The sequence below is a fragment of the Anser cygnoides genome, chromosome 14 (genome assembly GCF_040182565.1).
Source record: "Anser cygnoides isolate HZ-2024a breed goose chromosome 14, Taihu_goose_T2T_genome, whole genome shotgun sequence".
Lineage (NCBI taxonomy): Eukaryota > Metazoa > Chordata > Aves > Anseriformes > Anatidae > Anser > Anser cygnoides.
Genome location: NC_089886.1, coordinates 15501403 through 15520306, shown reverse-complemented (window position 1 = coordinate 15520306; position 18904 = coordinate 15501403). Strand labels below are relative to the sequence as shown.

Below are 18904 nucleotides of genomic sequence, written 5' to 3'. Positions count from 1 at the left end.
TAATTGTTTCTACATTTTAATTAGAAATAAACTCACTAGATTTTTCTTTCTCTGAGCAGATTCTTCCTCTGCATTTCACAGTCAAACAGCAGAAGACATTTCATATGAAAATAATTCACACAACTAAACATCTCCCCCTTGGGAGTTTTAAATCCCCATTTCGCCAGCCTCAGCTTTGTCTCTTGTCTTGTGCAAAACATTGGCCTCCATGACATTTAAAAGCTCTTCTTTAGCATAGCCCTAATGTGAGACCATTTTCCTGAGCTCCCTGCTCTGCTAAGAGAGTAACAGATAAAAAGCTTTCACTGTTCAAAAAGAAAGGCGTGGTGAAAAATATCCCAAAACACTGCTTTCTCTAACTCTTACTTTTTTCCTTTCCTAACATCTTAATGTTTAATTTTTCCTAAATGGCCAAAACTGTATTGGCCAGTTCTGCAGTCCTGGTGCTAGACAGCGATCCCCAACATCTTGCTGTCCTTCCCCAGCAATGCAGCACGTAGTCAGTCAGTTTACACCACTATACTCCTTTTGTGCTTGCTGCTACGGTCATGCCGAGGTAGGGTTGTTCTCACTGAGTTTGCCCACAGCACCTGCTCTAATTCTTACTAAGCCCTTGCACTGCGTATTTCCGAGCCTGTATCCAAAGAGAATTTGTGCCTCACTTAGTCTCCTGCATCAACCGTTCTACAATTTTTCATGAAGGGAACCTTTCCAAGCTGATGTTAAAAACAGTGTTAATTGGGAGTCCTTAAAGTGATCTATCAACTGCGTGTTCCTATCATAAAACCTACAGAGGTATTATTTTTTTCCATGAAACTTAGAGTTTTTTTTTTTAAACTGGAAGAATTTGAGGCCATTGTAAATGTTATGCCATGAAAACAGAGATAATTCAATGCCAGCCTTTTCCTACATGAGTTCTAAAGATAAATTAGAAAAGGTTGAGGAGTATGGGGGAATATATAACTGTTTCTTGTGTCTAAGTCTCAAAGATCCCTCAAAAACGTGCTTTATAGGCTGAAAGAACTCTGAACCAGTACAATAAATCTGCAAATTGATAACCACAGAAACAGCCAAGCCTGCTGCTATCACAGTAGTGCATATAAGACAGAGAGCCACCAGGAGATTAGCAGTGCAGGTGTTTGAACAGCTGAATGGCACTGAAAAGCAGAGACTCATTTTCTTCCTCTAGGTGCTCAAACACTCGTGCTCATTGGCATGGTCATTTCTGTGACTCTGGAGGGAGCACGTTGGCTGCCAAAGCCAGGCTGAGAATGGGAACTGGCATGTTTAAGCTTTCTGCTTAAGGCTTTAAATATTAACTTTGTTCAACTTGCATCACACCCTCAGTTATCGCTGCAGAAATTTTAGTGTGTTTCCAACAGCAAGACTTTGTCCCATTTTTTCTCAGCAACTCGTAGGCCACTGGTCTTTGACTGGAAGTAACAGTCATCATAACGAACCACCCTGGACATAAAATTCATGTGTTCATTAGCAAGGAGTGTCCACAGATCTTAGTGAAAAGTCTGCTTCTCCTGCTATGTGCCTAAACAATAATCAGGACTCGTGGCTGAAATAAGCAGATCTGTTAATTAGAGCACTGGGCTCTGTGCTCCTACGGAGCTTGAGGTTGAACTAGATGACCTCCAGAGGTGGCTTCTAGCCAGAATTATTTTGTCTCTGGGATAACATCGGTATTCCTGAAAGGTGGAAAGAGTGACTGCAAGGAAGCCCTTCTGATACTGTGCCTTTTACAGCAAAATAATAGGTACTGCCTAACTTGACAGTCACAATTTTTATTAAAGCTTTAGATCCTGACATTTATAGAGTCTGTGTAAGTACTCCAGCCAGTCATCCCTTGATATCAGCTCACGCAAAGGTGAGACCCTGATTCCTTCTGTGTTGAGGCTGGCTGCATAAATCAAAGAACACCTGTGATTTTTCTGACAGCTCACCAGAGAGGCGTAAGTCAACTCTGAATGCAAACTTTGCTATTTTAAATGAAGTTAGACAACTAACAGTGAATTATGGCTGGGAAAGTTAGATTTTCTGAAACAAAACACCATCTATTGTTCCTCTAGATTACACAGAGTAAGTAAAGTTCACTCTAACATGACAAAAGCATTGTGCTTTTGTCTAAAATCCACAAACTTCTCCCCTCTATAAGCTATATTCTCCGGAGTTTTCACTCTTTTTTCCTGTCTTAAGAACTAGACCTGTTCACACAGGTCCTCTAACAGTCTTCCACTTAAGGGGAACATAAAAGCCCAGGTTTAGATGAATGTAATGTACTTCCTTAAGAGGTGCTTTCTCAGTATGGCATTCAGGAAAAAACGCCTCCATGCCTGAAAAGCTAAACTCACTGTTGAATAGAAGGAAGTAACAAACCATTGAAGAATCACAAGCTTAGCGTGCCAAATGCCTGCAGAAACAGCTGTTAATGCTACATGACATGTAGAAGTCTTCACATTCTCTTTATGCCAAAGTGTCCAAGGGAACCTTGCAGAGGGCTCAGAGAAAGCAGGGAGCATCTCACAGCATTGCTCTTGTGCCTATTTTTCCCAGCCTGGGGGAGGTAAGGTGCAGCTTTTGTCTTGTAGCAGTGTTTCCCTTGCACTACTCAGTGATGTGACAACTCTTGCAATAAAGCATTATTGCATTATTACATTACAGAGAAAGTGCAAGAATTGCGCTTGGTGCTGGGATGCAGATGTGGTGATGCTCTGAGTCATGCTGACCGCCCTTAACAGTTTCCGTCCTGCCTGTAGAAAAAGTTTAGTCTGGGAACTTATGAGGTTCGTTGGGGAAGAGAGAGGGGAGGAGAGGGGAGGGGAGGGGAGGGGAGGGGAGTATGTTGCAAGGCTGTTCATAGACGTGTTTCTTTTTACATCCCCTTCAGCTGATTTTTATGCTAAGTAAAGTAAAAAAATCCACACTATTTACACTACCCTTACTGTATTTTATGTTTGAGATTCCACCTGAGCTATTGGTGAGGTAACTCTGCTAATACCAGTGGCTCTGAGCGTGGCTGACAGCTTGCTCAAGAAATTCTGTTTTTTTTCTGCCAGCTTGCTGGCTGTTATCTCCTTTTGCAATCCACATTGTATTCACTGGTGAAATGCAACGGTGTGTTTGTGCATGGATGTGCACAAATGCATTTCTGCTACATAAAATAAACAACCCTGGAAATACAGAACCAAGTGTCTTTCTATACACATTTTTATAACTAGATTTTATAAAATGGCAAAGGCCAATCTAAGACAGACAAGCTTCATTAACACAAACAGCAAAACCCATTTTTCTTCCTTTAGTTGCTTTTAAAAAAACATTAATTTTCAAAAGACTGTCAAATTTTAGCTAAGCGAAATATCTCAATTTCATCCCCCAAAAGGCAATGCTTCAAGGTTTGGATCATGATTTCACTGGATTTTGAAGCAACACTGCAGGGAGAGGTAAAGCCTTTAAGTGTACTTTTTATTTGCTCAAAACTTCTCCAGGTGTGTTGCACAGTGTACATGTGGACCAAAGTAGTGCATGGGGCCGTTGATGACAGCCTGCTGTTCACAGCAGGGTCCACTGCTCCCTTTTGTGTTGCAGAGTTGACCACATTGTACTTGAATAGTAACTGCCAGAGGTAACCTAGGGATGATTTTCTTCACCACAAAGGGATAATTTTCTTTACCACATATATTAATGAAGTGGTTACTTACAAGTTCTTCACATCTATGATTCCTCGAAAGGCCTTTCTAGGAATTCCTTTTATCTGGTTTTCACTGAGGTCTCTGGATAAAGGAACAGAAAAAAAATAAATTATGTTAACAAAAAGAACACATTTCTCAAATGTACATGATGTAATGGAACAAAACATTCTTAGAAAAGTAGATGTTTCTGAATTTGTTACACCACACATACATTAAATTTTCGTTGTCTCCTTAGAGGTCTGTGGCATGAGCTGAAATGACCATCCAAACAAAACCACCAGAGTCTGAGATACAAATGCCAGAGCTTGCAGAAAACATCACCGAAATGTGGGCATGACACAGGCACAATGCCGTGACACACTGTCACAGTACCTGCAGATAAATCTTACGCCTCAAAATTGCAACCCCATAGTGTAAATGCAAATGTTTCTCACCACACTACTGTTTATGAGCTGTAAAAACACTGGGCGACACATTCTCAGATTATATCCTCTTATTTGAAATTAATATTCAAGAAAACCATGACAATTATTACCTAGATTGTTTTGTAAATTTATGGGAAAAAAAAAGATCTAGGTACAATGCATTAAAAACAAACAAACACTGCATTGTGTCAGTGGGAAGAGCAGAACTTTAAACCTTGTTTAAAAAACAGCAATTCAGAATGTCTTTGTGGTACTTTAAATGCTACAAAACGTTTCAGGTTCAACCATTACATCCACACGGTGAGTGCAGGTGGAGCAAGAAGCCCCGCAGGTTGTGGCGTTCTGTTACTTAAGCTGCATTCAGTTGCTTTTCCCTTTCTTTGATGCACTATAAATATATCATCCGCAATTTTCCCGTTGTGCAACCCCTACCAGAGACAACAGGGGGAGGGGAGCAGGCACTGGGAAGGAACCAGGCACAAAACCAGAGAGCTGGGATGTCGTCACACTAAGGAAAAGGAGCGCTCCAAGTGATTTCTCTGCTGGAGCACCATCGGCATGGAAGACAAGGAGAGATTTCACTTTGGTTCTCGGTACAAAGTGGGGGGAAGCACTAAGGGTAGAAAGATGAAAAGAAGGCAGAAGGTGAGGAGAGAAAAATGGAAGAAATAAGCAAAAGGAGGAAACGAAGGGCACAGGGATGGCTGGAGGAAAGGAGAGAGAAAGGTGATACCCCAGTACAGGGTGTTACAGAGCACATTAATTGGCGTGATTGTGTCACTTTGTCATACAAACCCAAGACTTTGCCCCTATTTCAGAAAGAAAGCCTGGCTTTCTAATGGTTATTAAGACTGAAAGGCAGTCATCTGTACTGGCCACCAGATACTCTTTGCTGTAAGTACATTTTATGTTGCAGCAAGCCTCCTTTCTAGCCTCCACCAAATTGGCTTGATCAAATGAAAGGCCAGAAATCAGAGCCTGTCACAAAAGCCCACATTGACACTGCAGGTCAAGACGTGTCACGCAGGGCTTTCTTCTGTTTTCCATCAGGCAGATAGAAAAAAAGGAGACTATGTCCTTGTCATGAGACTAATTCAATTTATACCAGTCATGCAGTCTACACCAAATTCTCAAAGTAGCCACAATTGTTCATTCAGGCTATCACAAACAAAAATGTGCTGCTGGATACAAGTCTCTTTTTCAAGCCAGATTAAAATTCTTTGTGACCTTCACAATTTGTTTAACACTGATCCACACCCTGACCCTTCCTTCACCTCCCCTTTCTTTTGCCAGCAACAAAATATTAGTTCTTTAAAGACAGACCTTCAACCCAGACAAATGATCAGGCAACCCGAAGGCAGAGGAGTAGTAAGAAAAGTGCCTTTCAGACCCGTAAGAAGGAAATCTTCTGCTGAAGATGGATTTCGGGACAAGGAGTCACTTAGGTGTGACAGTGAGGCACAGCAGAACTTGAGCCAATGGTGAAAGTGTGACAAAATTGCTCAGGAGGGCAAAAAATTAGCAAGAACTGATGGCAAAAAAGCCACGCGACCTCAAGGAGAAAGGGATTGAAAAAGTAGAAGCGCAAAATGAAATAAAATAAATCAAACCCACCAACACCTCAAGTTACATTTGTCCAGTATTTATTGTGCATTATTTCAAATCAGGTTTAAAAATAAATTTAAAAAATAAAAGTAAAGTATTTTTTCTAATATTATTATGGTCTGAAAGGGCCAATTTATATCACTGCTTTCTGCTTTCTCCTTATGCTCCGATCTCCCCTGCAGTAAGGCAAAAACAGGAGATTGTAGGAAATTGATTGATTTTCTCTGACAATCTTCTCATAAATTGCATTAATTTTATTTTCCATTTAGGCACTCTCTAGCTAACAATACCGCCTCTCTAAATCTCTAGTATCGTGTACCGATTTCATAAATATCTCTAGCGGTCTGAACAACTGACAACCTGCATGGTATTAGTGCTGCAGCACAGAAGAAAATTCACAGCTGCATGCTTCATTTTCCATAACTGCCTTCTCACCATTACGATCACGCCTTTTTGGGAGAGTTAGGAAAATCGTTCCTCGCTTCCTAGCCATGTGCCGAACTCCTGTTGAGCATTTTTCATAAGCAAGCAAACTCCACCAGGCTCAGCCCATGCACTTCACAAAATTTGCTGGGAGTAGAGGGCTGTAATGAGCAACTTGTCCACACAGTTTATCAGAGAGCTCCAGGTTTTCATTCCCTGCTTCTCATAACAGACATAATGGGAAGCTGTCCCTGACAGTATGTAAAATAAACATTGGTTATTAATAGTAACTGCAGAAAAACAGATAAACTAACCTGAGGCCACAAACCCCAAAGCAAAACAAAACACAAAACAAACAGACAATAAAGAATTGTGATATTCTAGAAAAAATAAACAATGAATCTGTAGAAAAATAAATGATAGCTAATGTATTTCGTATTTCTTAGACAAAGGTTTTAAGCCACGTGTATTCATAACAGAAGATGAATTCCATGCCCTGATGCATGATGGATCCTTCAGGAGGAAATGTGCTGAAAAAATCCAGCTTTAGAGAAACATTCAATTCCCCAAATCCTTGTTTTAATAGACAATAATAGAGAGAGCACTGAACAAAAGCAGTTGACCTAAACACAAGCTGTGTTAGCATGTCATCGTTCGTAAAGGTCCTACTTATACAGGAAGCAGCAAGCCCAACCCCTTGTGATGCATTTGTAGGTAACCAAGGGGAAAAAAGATAGAGCTATTTAGTGATGTATGGTTACTGTCCTCAGCTAAAGACTTGTCTGAGTGTGCACAGTTCTCCAAAAGTGTCGATGACCAGGTGGTTTGGGAAAGAAAACTTGCCCTTGATTCATAAAAATCTCTCCTTGGGCATTGGTACTTCCCTTCAGCCACAACAGAAACACCTGTATTTGCTTCCTGGTAAGTATAGACAACATTGAGCCAAACAAATGTGTTCAAATTTAATTATTCTTCTGGGGATTTTAATAACCAGAGGCAAGTTTCATCCAGTTCAACCTGCCACACAACTGTCAAGAGGTGTGGATGGCCGAGAGGTTCTGGAAGCAGCCACTCCTCACTAAGGCCCGGGCTCTTTTGGGAAGCAGCCCCTGCTCCCTCCCACAGCTGTCCTGTCCGATGGACACTGCTGGCCAAGGCTGCGGTAACAGATCACGGAGGAAGCCGCTGGGTGAGAACCCAGCAGGGGACGATGCTGGTCTGGTGCAGCCAAGAGCTTGCACAGCCAGAAGGCTGCAGGGATGGCCCCCAAGGAACAGCGCTCGCAGCACGCAGGTGGGCAAATGGGGCCACGGAGACTTTCATGATCGGACTGCAAGTGTCCATAGCCCGGAGGTGGCGAGCTAACAGCTGCAGCAGCTGTTGCTCTCCTGCCCTCACTGCACGGCACGCCACACGTTAGTCTAACCCAGACCCAGGCAGGAGTTGGCGCAAGTCAGTGGATTTTTTTAGTTTTTATTTTAATTCAACTAAAATGCTTTGGACAGAGATTAACTCCCTCTGCAAGTATAATGTTGTTTTGCTGATCTTCAGATGTGACTTGCAAGAGCCTTATTGACAAAAGGATTGGAAAGGAAAAACATCCAAACTGCTGACGTTTTCTAAGTGCCTCTGTAGTCTTCGCTACAAATGTTTTTTAGCTTCCTGCTTTACTGCTAGCTGTTGCATCCTAAGTGAAATGTCAACTGTTTAACGCAACCATACAATACATTACACCCCCCTCCCCTTTGCTTTTTAATTTGCAAACTTAACAGAACTTAAATCAGTTAATTGGAACATGGAGTCTTCATTGGGACTACTGATCTAAAACATTAAAATAGCTACTTCAACACAACTTCCAAAGCTACGATGGTACTGAAAATTAGATGTAGCATATGTAAATCAAAATCGATAGCATTTTGCTTATGTTGTCTACCTTTTCAAGGAGGAAATATATATATATATATATATATCTCCGTTCGTGTATTTACCAGTTATTTTCCACATCTTTTTTGGTGTACAGATTCTGAAGTTCAAAACACTTTTTTAAATGAAGGACAGCCTGAAAAGCAGCTTGTCTGGGAAATACTTCTTGTGCTTGAACACCACTCTTATTATTTCTCCTGCTCAAACAGGCTGAAGGAGAAATCATTGTTCACCGTTATCCGTTCAAGAACGGAACTTCCCTTGAATGTCACAGGAGTTGAATGAGAAGACGTAAAAAAACCTGTGAGCAAATGCTCACAGCCTAGTGTGTATCTTTCCCAGCATATCATTGTATGTTGATTGCAGAATAAAACAGGAAACTCAAAGAATTAACCATTACACGTGGAACCAAAGTTCACTAAAAAGAAGGGAAAATCTGGTCTAACTAACACAATTCCTTCAAATACCTTCTAGCTTATGCAGAATTCTACTGTGCCTCTGGAATAACCACAGAGAACTCTCACACAACTCTCTTACAGTGGCTGATAGAAAAATATATGACAAGCAGTGATTGATTCAACTGTATACAGCCGGAGACTGCAAATTAACCAGTTGCTTCCCGCAATCACTTCCTGACATGGTACTACTGGGAAGTTTATGTTGTTTAGTTTTATTTTGCTAAGCAAACAATGGAAAGGTCTGGGTGCTGGTTTTAAGAAAGTGCGATGGCTACCACCAGTGCTAAGAAATAAATACTTTGCACACTAGGTTCACTCCAGTTACAGCACATGCGGCTGAGAAGAATGAGAATTAGTTAATTCATACTGGTACCTTGCTCACATCCTGCCACCAAACAGCATTTCTGGGCTAAAAGCACTTCAGTCTTATGCATTTACCAAAATAAAATAAAATAGATGCTCTTGAGATTTTCTGCAGTATTAAAGGTTAGGGACTATTCTTCAACCTACCTTCAACCAGGCTAAAGGCAGGCAAAATTACTCTGCAAAAGGACACGTTCTTAATACAAACTGGTGACTGCAATTTGTCTTGTTAGAAATAATTTTAATTCATACAGCATGTTATACACCAACTCGATCCTACGTTTTTCTGAATTAAATAACCCAATTACAGAGTTAAAGAGCCACAGACAGGGAAAAATTAGAGATCATAATCTAAAGAGAATAGGTATCTCTTCAATAACACATAGTAAGAGATAAGCAAGTCAGCTTTTTCATATAGCAAGAGTCAGATGGAAGATAGCTTCCAGAGGGTGAAAAGAGAGGGCAAAGGGACCAATGCATACTAAGGCAAGAGTCTGCAAGACAAAACGGGGTAACACATGAAATCAAAGGGGAAATCCATAGGGGAAACAATGTTGCTGTAACAATGCCAGCACAGAACATGATTATGGGCAGAGACTTATTCTTTTGGCTAAAGGTGCACCATTCCCAGGGAAGCTTTGTCTTCTCCCAGAGTTTCTATTACAATCCACAACAACCTGCAATGTCTCAAGCCCTGCTCAGCCTCTAGCTCAGCATGACCAGCACCATAAAACCAGCAGCAGAATGGCTGTAGTACAGATGCCCACACATCCTCCTACCCAGCTCCAGTCACTCATTCTCAGGAAACAGTGGAAAAGGATGCAGATTTGTCTTCTTTGTACTAAGCATGCACTTGCAAGGTTGCTGTGCTTTAAAAGTGTGTGTTAAGAAGACAGAGTCACAAAAGTGATCACCAGGTACACAAGAAATGGGTGCGAACTCCGTGTGTGGCAAACGTGCTTAGAGGTATAAGTACCAGTACACACGAGCTCAAGAGTGCAGACTTGGAAATCAGATCAGCACAGACTCTGCACATCTGTTCAACCACAACTTTTAATAAGCCTCTGTCTGTATCGCGTTAAATCGGTATTTCACTTACAGCGAAAAAGAGAAAAAGATTTTTTTCTGCTCTGCCAAAGTTGTGTGGCAGCTTTTTAATGGTTAAGATACTATCTAATACTTTCAACAGCTAACTGTTATTCCTGTCTTGGAGCTATTGTCCTAGTATTTGCAAAGCTGTTCAATATTAGGGTTTTTCCTGTTCTATAGCTGGATTAACAAATAACTGACTCCACTGCTGAGGACAATTGAATTACTTTGAGCCTTGTAAATATGCAAGACATATTCAAGATATTTATCATCTTCCAGGTGGGAAAAGCATAGACAAAATGCCTCCCTCCAACAGCAATAGGAACAAGCTGCGGCAAGCCTGACACTCACAACAGCACCTCCATACTCAGGAGGGGCCTCATGCACTCCGTGAAGCCACAACTTCTCTCATTCAGGATGTTCACTGTAAAAGATGGTATTTACCTATCATAAAGTAGCAGTTATAGCTCTCTGTCTAAAAAGAAAAATGGATAAGCTTTGTTGCCGATGGGCTACAAGGCAAGAGCTTAAGAACAGCAGTATTGTACAGCAGTATTGTACAGCATTACTCGCTGGAAACGTGGCATCACTGCTGATTTTCTAAAGGGAAAAAAATACCTTCCTGCTACTCCTGCAGTAAAAGTGTAGATGTTGACAGCATCCGAGTTCTGCAAAACAAGAGCTGGTCCTACATATGTTTTGCACCCTGAGCAATTCAAGGTGATTATGCTTTTGCTACACAATACAGCTAAATATCAATTCATGCTCTGGGAAACTGTTGAGGAACTCTTTCTGGCTTAGTTTTGTTTGTTTTAAGGGAGGGAATTTAGCTCAAAGACTCCAACTAAACCAGTACTCAGTGCTTTCACACAGTCATGCACTATTGCTAAGCTTGCAGAAGACAAACACCAGGATTTCTTTGTTGATCAGGTTTTACTGAGAGGTGATAGATGGTAACTCTACCCTTCGGTAATGCAATGTGCACTCAGAGCTTCACAAAGTCTCATTAACCCAAGTCACATAGATGTGCACAGACATTTAGAGCAGGACACTGAATATAGGCTGAGCCTGAAGACAGGGAAAGGGTGTTAGACAAGCAGTCAAGGAAGAAAAAGACCTCAGTGGTACATAATTATTTTAGCAAAACCTTTCTCCTTCTCCAAGACCAAATTAAAAGCCATCTGTTAATAAAAACTCTTCAACAGCTCCAACCTGCACAGACTTGGGGATTTGGACAGGTTCATGACTACTGTCCTAATGAGATTACAGGAGTCTCTCAGTAAAGTGTTTTTTTTTTTTTTTTCTAAATGCTTATGAGAACAGAGAACACACATTTGTGTACTCTTTGCAAGAGGTTTAAAAAAAGCCCAGTCACTTCAGATGAACAAAAGCCCTCAGTTTCACTAAATTAGACACAGTGCTACATTTGGCAGTCAACGCACCCAAAACAAACCCAGAAAATTAAATCTACCAGATTATTCCTTATAAAGTTAGCAAATACTTTTATAATTTTACATGAACAATAATCTATGTCTCAGTTATCTTTTAAGGGCAAATATTTTCTTCTTCCTCCTGCCACTTCCAAAATACTGACTAAATACTGATCAGACGGTATTCAGGAGACCTTTATTTTAAAACCACCCATCTTGAGACAAATCAGATTTTTGTTTTACAAAGCAGCATCTATTTTATCCTTTGGAATGTAAGCAGAAAAATCAAAGTGTACCTCAGTGTCTTTACATTCAACTTTCAATATGCTCAGGAGCAGGAACTGGCAAATGATGGCCAGCAGACTCAGAGGAAACACTTGAAGAAGAGAAGCACTCCTCTAGAAATACGATAAAGCTTCTGACAAATAAATGACAATAACACTTCTTTTTTAGTGGCATTTAATGTAGGTCTTTAGTGCTTTACCAAGCATTATCAAGAAAATTAATTCTTCATTTTAATAGATGAGTCAGTAAGACCCAGAGACAGTGACTGGAGCGAGGTACTCTAGCAGGGTGTGGGAAGAGACAGGAAAAAAGCTGCAAGTCACTGGGTGATACACTGGGTATTCCATTCTATGCAATTTGTACCCTGAGGCTTATCACAGGTGGCAAGGTTGGCCTGCCAGCAAACCAGCAATGTTGGCTGACAATGAATTTAAGAGGGATTCTGTTTGAAAGATAATTTTATTTTTAATATGGAATTATCCAGTACCACTACACATTTGCAACTGGATCACAGACACTACAGTGACCCACTGTGATGATGTTCCTACGCAATACCAAATTCTACCAAGGCACTTCTATTACACCGCCCTCCACCCCAGTGAGATTACAACACGGAGACACTAAAATGATTTAGCAGGAACATCATGCACCTCAAAGAGTTAGCAGCAAGCACTGACATCAGCAGAAGGCAGTGATTCTAAGTGATCCTCCATTTTTGTAAATATTCACTTGCTGTTAAAATAGTATGAATGCAAACACTTCTTTTGCTGCTTTTTAATGTTATTACTTTAGAAAGTAGAAATCCAGAAATATGGAGGCTTCTCTCTTTCAAGCTAGTTCAAAACATAGCTTTTGCACTGTTGACCTGTTGTGTTTTACACTTTCATTAGTTATGCTGTGCTGGAAAGGCATCCTGTATATTTGTAAATAGTAAATAAAAATCAGAGGCAATATGACCCTCTTCTGATCTCCACAGATTAGATCCTTAGCTTTGGTTAAGCACAGTGTGATTGCTTAGCAAAAAGGTATCTGCAGTTTATTGGTCATGTCTTCTTAAAAATATGGTGAGTCTTTACTTTTAGGGGATAAGTATATGAAATCATAAATATAAAACATGAGCTAATAAGCTGTGCCATCACCGAATAACTGATCAGCATCTGGAAGGAGACTTGCTCTTCAATGGTCTTTCTTGACCTAGTCCTGCATTTGTTAAATGATGAGCATTTTTATAGCAAATAACTTTTTGCACTTTACTGATATCTTAAGAAAAATACCTCCCTGACCAGTTATGATCTGGTTCACTGAAACAACATGCAGAATAAAAATCACGGTCATAATAGTATTTGTTTAATCCAGGCTGTGATCCTGTGTTTCGGCTATAAAAATAGACTATTTTAATAGGAGTAGAGAGCAACTACATATGTAAAAGTCTAGGCTTTATTTTTAATGAACTTCTCCAGAAAGAGGCCAATAATTTGTTTGCACAATCACCATAAGCATTTCTGTGACTACAGAGGTAACAGAAATTATACACAATCCATGGATAGTAAAACCAACTACAGTGACATTTCATTCACATTGGTGAGGTAGAAATGAATTGCAAACTATCTGAATACACTTCAGTAAGGAAAGCAACATTTTGGTTATAGCTAAGCCCTGGTTATCATGAGGTTATTATTCTGGGGTAGACGGTATAACAATGTAAAAGGGACACACCAATGCTTTAGCTGTAACTGAGCTTTTAAAAATAAACTATAATATTGTACCAGGAAAATCTATGGTGGAGACACTCAGCAGTCTGTGCTCCATTAACAACTACAGAAGCTCTAGACAATGGACAAAACAGTTTTATGCATCCTGCCCCTTCTTTCACAATATTTTAGCTTCTATTTTGACTTTATGACTTCACATTTATATATCTTTCCTACCATGAATAGTTTAATCCCTGAAAGCCTCTGTGAAACACTGCAGATGTAAGAAGATACTCTTCAGACTGGTCTGTATCCTTAATTCATTTTTCTATGTGGGTATTATATTTAGATTTATTAGACCAGTATGTAATACCATAAAGTAGTTAACTCTATTGGGGATATTCATGTAAGACGCAACTGTTTAAGTAATACTATCATCCCCTTTTACAGTAAGCTCCACAAACCCACAAGCTATTCAATTATTTCAGAGCAGGTCAGCCCTGACCATTACAGCTGAATGATACCTCCAAACCTCATTCCACTACTTGATCCACACATACAAGAAAAGATTCACTGAAGCATAACCAAATCATTTATTTTCTTAAATGACTATCTAAGAAGCTAAACTCCGTGCACAGAAATTGTATCATTCAATACTGCTAGGTTAAAAAAAATATTAATCTAAATAAAAGGTGTTTTAATTTCAGAAAATAAAATCAAAGTTTACTAGTAGAATGAACATGTTAATTAACATAACAGAGAAATTAATACAAACTATTTTTCTGCTAACATGTGCATGTAAAAGAATAAATTCCTCCAAAAGAAAACTCAACTTCTAATCACGTCACTCATCCTATTGAATGTGTTGTCACTTTAAAGTTTTGGTAGAACACCTACCAAGGAGCTAAAGCTTTTTTAAAGATGAAGTTAAAACCAAGACAATTCACAAGAATTAACAGTCTCCCTAGAACTTCGTTGCCACTTATAAGCAAGTCTGGCCTGAATAAGTTACAAGGTAAGTTCGGCAAGTCTGCTTTCTGAAAACCTCCAGATTCTACTCAGGAAACAGACTCACTTCATACCCCCAAAGACACAAAAATACTCATAAGCACACATGAACTCTTTAAAATAAGACAGAAAGATCCTTGCGGCACATTGTGAGCTTCATTCCTGAAGAAGACAAGAAACAAGGGCACCACTCTGACTGATCAGCAAATGCCTTGCTTCAGTGATCTGCAAAAGGATTTATTTGCATAAAGCCACTTCCAAAAATGAACTTGGCTTTCCTCTGAGTCACTGTCAAGCATGTTACTGAATTTCGGATTGACAATGTCAGCTCAGAAAATTAAATTAAATGGGGAAAAAAAAAAGCTGATAGACTGGGGAGAGGGAGGAGGGCCTCCTGCATAACAGACTCCAAAGAGAAGCAACAAGAAGTCTACACATGACTCTTCTACCTTTGAAGTACTCTCAAATCAAAGAACATCAAATTCAAGAGTGATTTGACTTCATCCCTGCTGGGAAGTATGACAACTTTCTCTAAAGTCCACTGCAGCTACGTGAGTCTGCAGAAGAAACTCTACCTGACAATAACACTTGGCTTTTAATTAACCCAAACTAAAGTTTCTTCAATTTGCGACACAGCTGTTGTGTTATAAACTACTTCAAAAAGCTTTTGGAAAAACAGTTAGCTAAAGGGCATCACGTATACGCTAACACTAAGTACAAAGTGATTGCCAGGAATGTTTTTGATGGTAAAGGTGTTTTACTTTACTTTCAAAGCAGAGCTTTGCACTTGGAAAAAATCACACTCAAACACAGACAGAACTCACATCGCCTAGACAGCGGAAGCCCCTTTACTTGCTGCTTTAGATGACGCATTGAGATTGTTGCCAAAAGACAATCAATGCAAGTGATAATGAGAGCTTGGGGCATTTTTACGTTATTTTTACTTTTCTTTTTATTATTTCTTGCAGGGATCTGTCTAAGCTTCTGACCAGGAGGAGGGCATCCTCAATTATTATTATTCTGAATAAAATTAATGCATACTGCCAAAATGAAAACAAAAATAAGAAAATCAATTAACAACTCAGAAATAAACTGATTGCCCAAGAAACACTAAAATTAAATGCCACAGCTGTATCTAACACTGAACATGGAGGCATGTTGTCCTGCAAAATGTTTGTTCCACATTAAATATACATATTTTAAAGAACTCATATCTCCTTAAGTCTTGTATTTGATACTATAATACTTGAAATGTTTTCACATGACACTAATAGTTCTATCTTATTAAAAAAACACTACATTATAAAGCTCAGAAAGTTTACATCCTGGTATTTTTTTATTTGCATCATTACTTTCAGACACCTAGATAAAATAAATAAAACAAGAGGCAGAATCTAAAAGTCAGACAAAAAATACAATCATTTGTGCACTGCAGTTCCATATGCAAAGGGTTTTGTTTGGTTCATGGTAGAATCTGTTTTTACCCAAGCTCAGATGCAATCATTCACCCTTTCTTTGAAAAGCTGATTTCTGGAAAGACAACCCTAAATACCAGGGAACTACGTCTAACCCAGAAAGTGGTTTTCTACCTAAACCTATCCCACCCTGTTAAATTTATATGATTATGATATAGATTATATCCAACTATAGTACATATGGTTCCAATATGGTTTCTAGCTTGCACTCTTTGTTCAGTCTTTCTAAATCATATAACATAAGAATGATATCAAAAAAGAAAGGCAAACCAACATTAAATGGTTGGGTTGGGATGTATTACCAACACTTGACCAAAAACGATAATATAGCAAAAGCACAGTTTTACATCCTTTAAATAATTTGAATTTTCACATGTAACATGCATGCTTTGATTAGCAATATTACATAAGAGCCAGAAATTTTCTCCATCTATGAAGCACAGTTGGAAGTATTAACCACACGAAATATATATGTTTTCTTCTGAGGGTTCCATATCGATATAAGAATAGAAACAAAGTCAAATATTTTCAGTAAAAGCCGAAATTAGCTACTGGAAGACAAAATTCACTAGAAGAGAGAGAAGACTATTCCTTCAGCTTTTCCACTGTGAACAAGTGAGAAATCATACATGACAGGAAATCTTCAGTGCCATTTTCTGCTCTACCAGAACTACTCTTACTGATTATTTCAATAATTTCTGTACGTTAATCCATGTTACTTGCTGGCCCCATGTTACAGCCGTGCGGCATGCAGAAAACACTGCCTGCTCGGCAGGGACTGCTTGTCAGTTTGGCTCCTCTAGGTTTTTAAAATTGAGAAAGGAGGCCTGAAGGAACTTGTAGCGATATATTCTAACTCCCTCAGTTCAACTTATTACCTTCCAAATGACTCCGAGATGCACGAGGAGAGCGAGAAGGAGCCCAGCACTGGTGAGGATCGCGCACTGCTGGCCAAGCTCATGGAGGGCCGGGGCATGCAGCTGCTCCCCTCTGGACCAGGGGTGACTGCTTGTGGCAATGCCATGGTGCCCCTGACCAAAAAGATGCTAACATTTTTACTCAGAACAAAATCCAAGCTGATTACTAACCTATTAACATGGAATTAAGATTTTTCCCTACCACTCACATATCTCTTTTGGTTGTCAAATTCAGACATTCTTTTAAAGCAGCAGTGTTAGTTACATTTTTCACTTTATTGTACTGAATTGAAACCCTAAAGTATAGATAAAAGGCAGGATGAAGTAGTATCAGTGCGTTACAGTGGTACCTGAGGAGACCTGCTTCCTTCAAAGGCCACCTGCATGCTACAGAAATTACATCAATACCACAAGAACAGCAGAGTTTGTCTTTTCAGAACAAAATAATGATGTGAATCTGGGACTGAGGCTTCTGATTACATTTTGAGCAGAGGTACGTTTCCATAGTGCTCAGGAGAGACCCACTCATGCAGAAATTTCTCCCCCAGCTGCGTCTGAGAGGGTTTCAGCACAGGCACAAGAGCACAGTCCCCGCTCCACACTTACACTACACGTACTCATGAGTGGCCAGCAAATTTAAAGGCATTTTTTTTCAAGTTTCCTTAGGGTATTTCATTCAAAACCGAAACAGACGGCCTGTGACCCCACTTATAAAACAAACTCGAAGTGGCAGTTTCGCGTTCACGCTGCTTCTCCAGCAGGGCTGCAATAGTTCAGGCAACTGGGAAAACACCTACGTGACTGTGTCCAGTCCAACCCCCCCCCCCCCCCCCCCAAAAAAGGATTTCCAATGGGTTTGTAGGAATAAAGAGGGCGGTTTAGTAGTTTTGCCATGCAGATAAAAGCTTTTTTTGCTTGTTTGTTTTTCTCTAACTCGATAAGCAAATCCTGCACAGGATGCTTCAGAGCTTTCTGCATTGGGAGTTTCTGTGTATTTGAGACTTCTACACTGCAAGCATCTTTGGTAAGATAACATAAAATTTCAGAGCACATAGTTAATGTTCAAATGGCAGAATATATTGATTCTCTGCCCATCCCCTAGTATCTTAAGTTTACCCAGAAGACTATTTTATTTAATTAACTTGGTGCTTTATTAATATAAATATTCCACTATTGATCATAAGAGAAGCTGACGCATGTTTGAGTCAGGCATACATCAGATCCATTTAATGGAGCTCCACTTAGAAGAGTAGTTGGCTCTAAATCAAGGTAAATGGTAGCAAGTGCTCCTTTGGGATGACAGGGCTTAGCTGAATCTATAACATTTTTACGGAGCTAGTTTTTTTAAAAGCAGAAAGCGTATGGAAATTAGATATGAAAATGGTCTCTCCCTGCACGTATCAATTAAGCATGTCAATACCTTAATTAAATTGCTCAACTTAATGAGATTTATACCAATGAATATGTTTTATAGTTATAATAGCTTTTTTGGCTACTGTTCAAGATGTCAAATAAATTGTGAAAAGAGGATTAAAAAAGTAGTAATTGACATTCTGAAGTGAAGCCAGTATTTTTTTCTCTCATTTTTTTCCTTCATTCATGTGATTTTGGAGAACGTATAAATAAAGTAATGAACCCTGTAATAGCTTTGCTTTTAAAAATGTCTTTCTTTTCCAGTTCTAATCCTTCTTATCAAATTCTCTAAGTAGCACACCATTTGAATTAAGAAGCACTTCAACCTAAATGATCGTAGGCCTTTTTCTCCTTTGAGGCTCACAATTATTCTTTTCCTCCAAGTTAAAAATAAGTAAAACTTTTCTATCCAGACATGCAGTTACTGTAAAGACTTTTTTATCAGGCTACGGTAGTATAATGCCTGGAGGTGCATGGATCCTACCCCACAAGCAATAGGGACCTCTACTTTACCCTGGGCTTGCTTTAATTTTGTACCCACCTTCTCTGACCAAACATAACTTTCTAAAATCACATCCATACCTGAAGAAGTGGTGCTAAAGTGTCAGAAAATTCATTTTGGAGAAGCCCTTCCAGTCCTTTGACTTTTCACAATGCTCTAATTTACGATTGCAAGTATCAATAAAATACATATTAAAAAA

General features: G+C 39.4%; 1 protein-coding gene across 3 annotated transcripts in view; it reads right to left on the bottom strand.

Annotated features, from left to right (window-relative positions):
• The window catches only part of SLIT3 (slit guidance ligand 3), a 512041-nt gene that overhangs the window by 245293 nt on the left and 247844 nt on the right, over positions 1–18904 (bottom strand). For all 3 annotated transcript variants that reach the window (XM_048064726.2, XM_013178499.3, XM_013178496.3), the window contains exon 6: positions 3708–3779. In XM_048064726.2, the coding sequence (XP_047920683.2) occupies positions 3708–3779 (72 nt within the window). The remainder of the gene's footprint in view (positions 1–3707; positions 3780–18904) is intronic.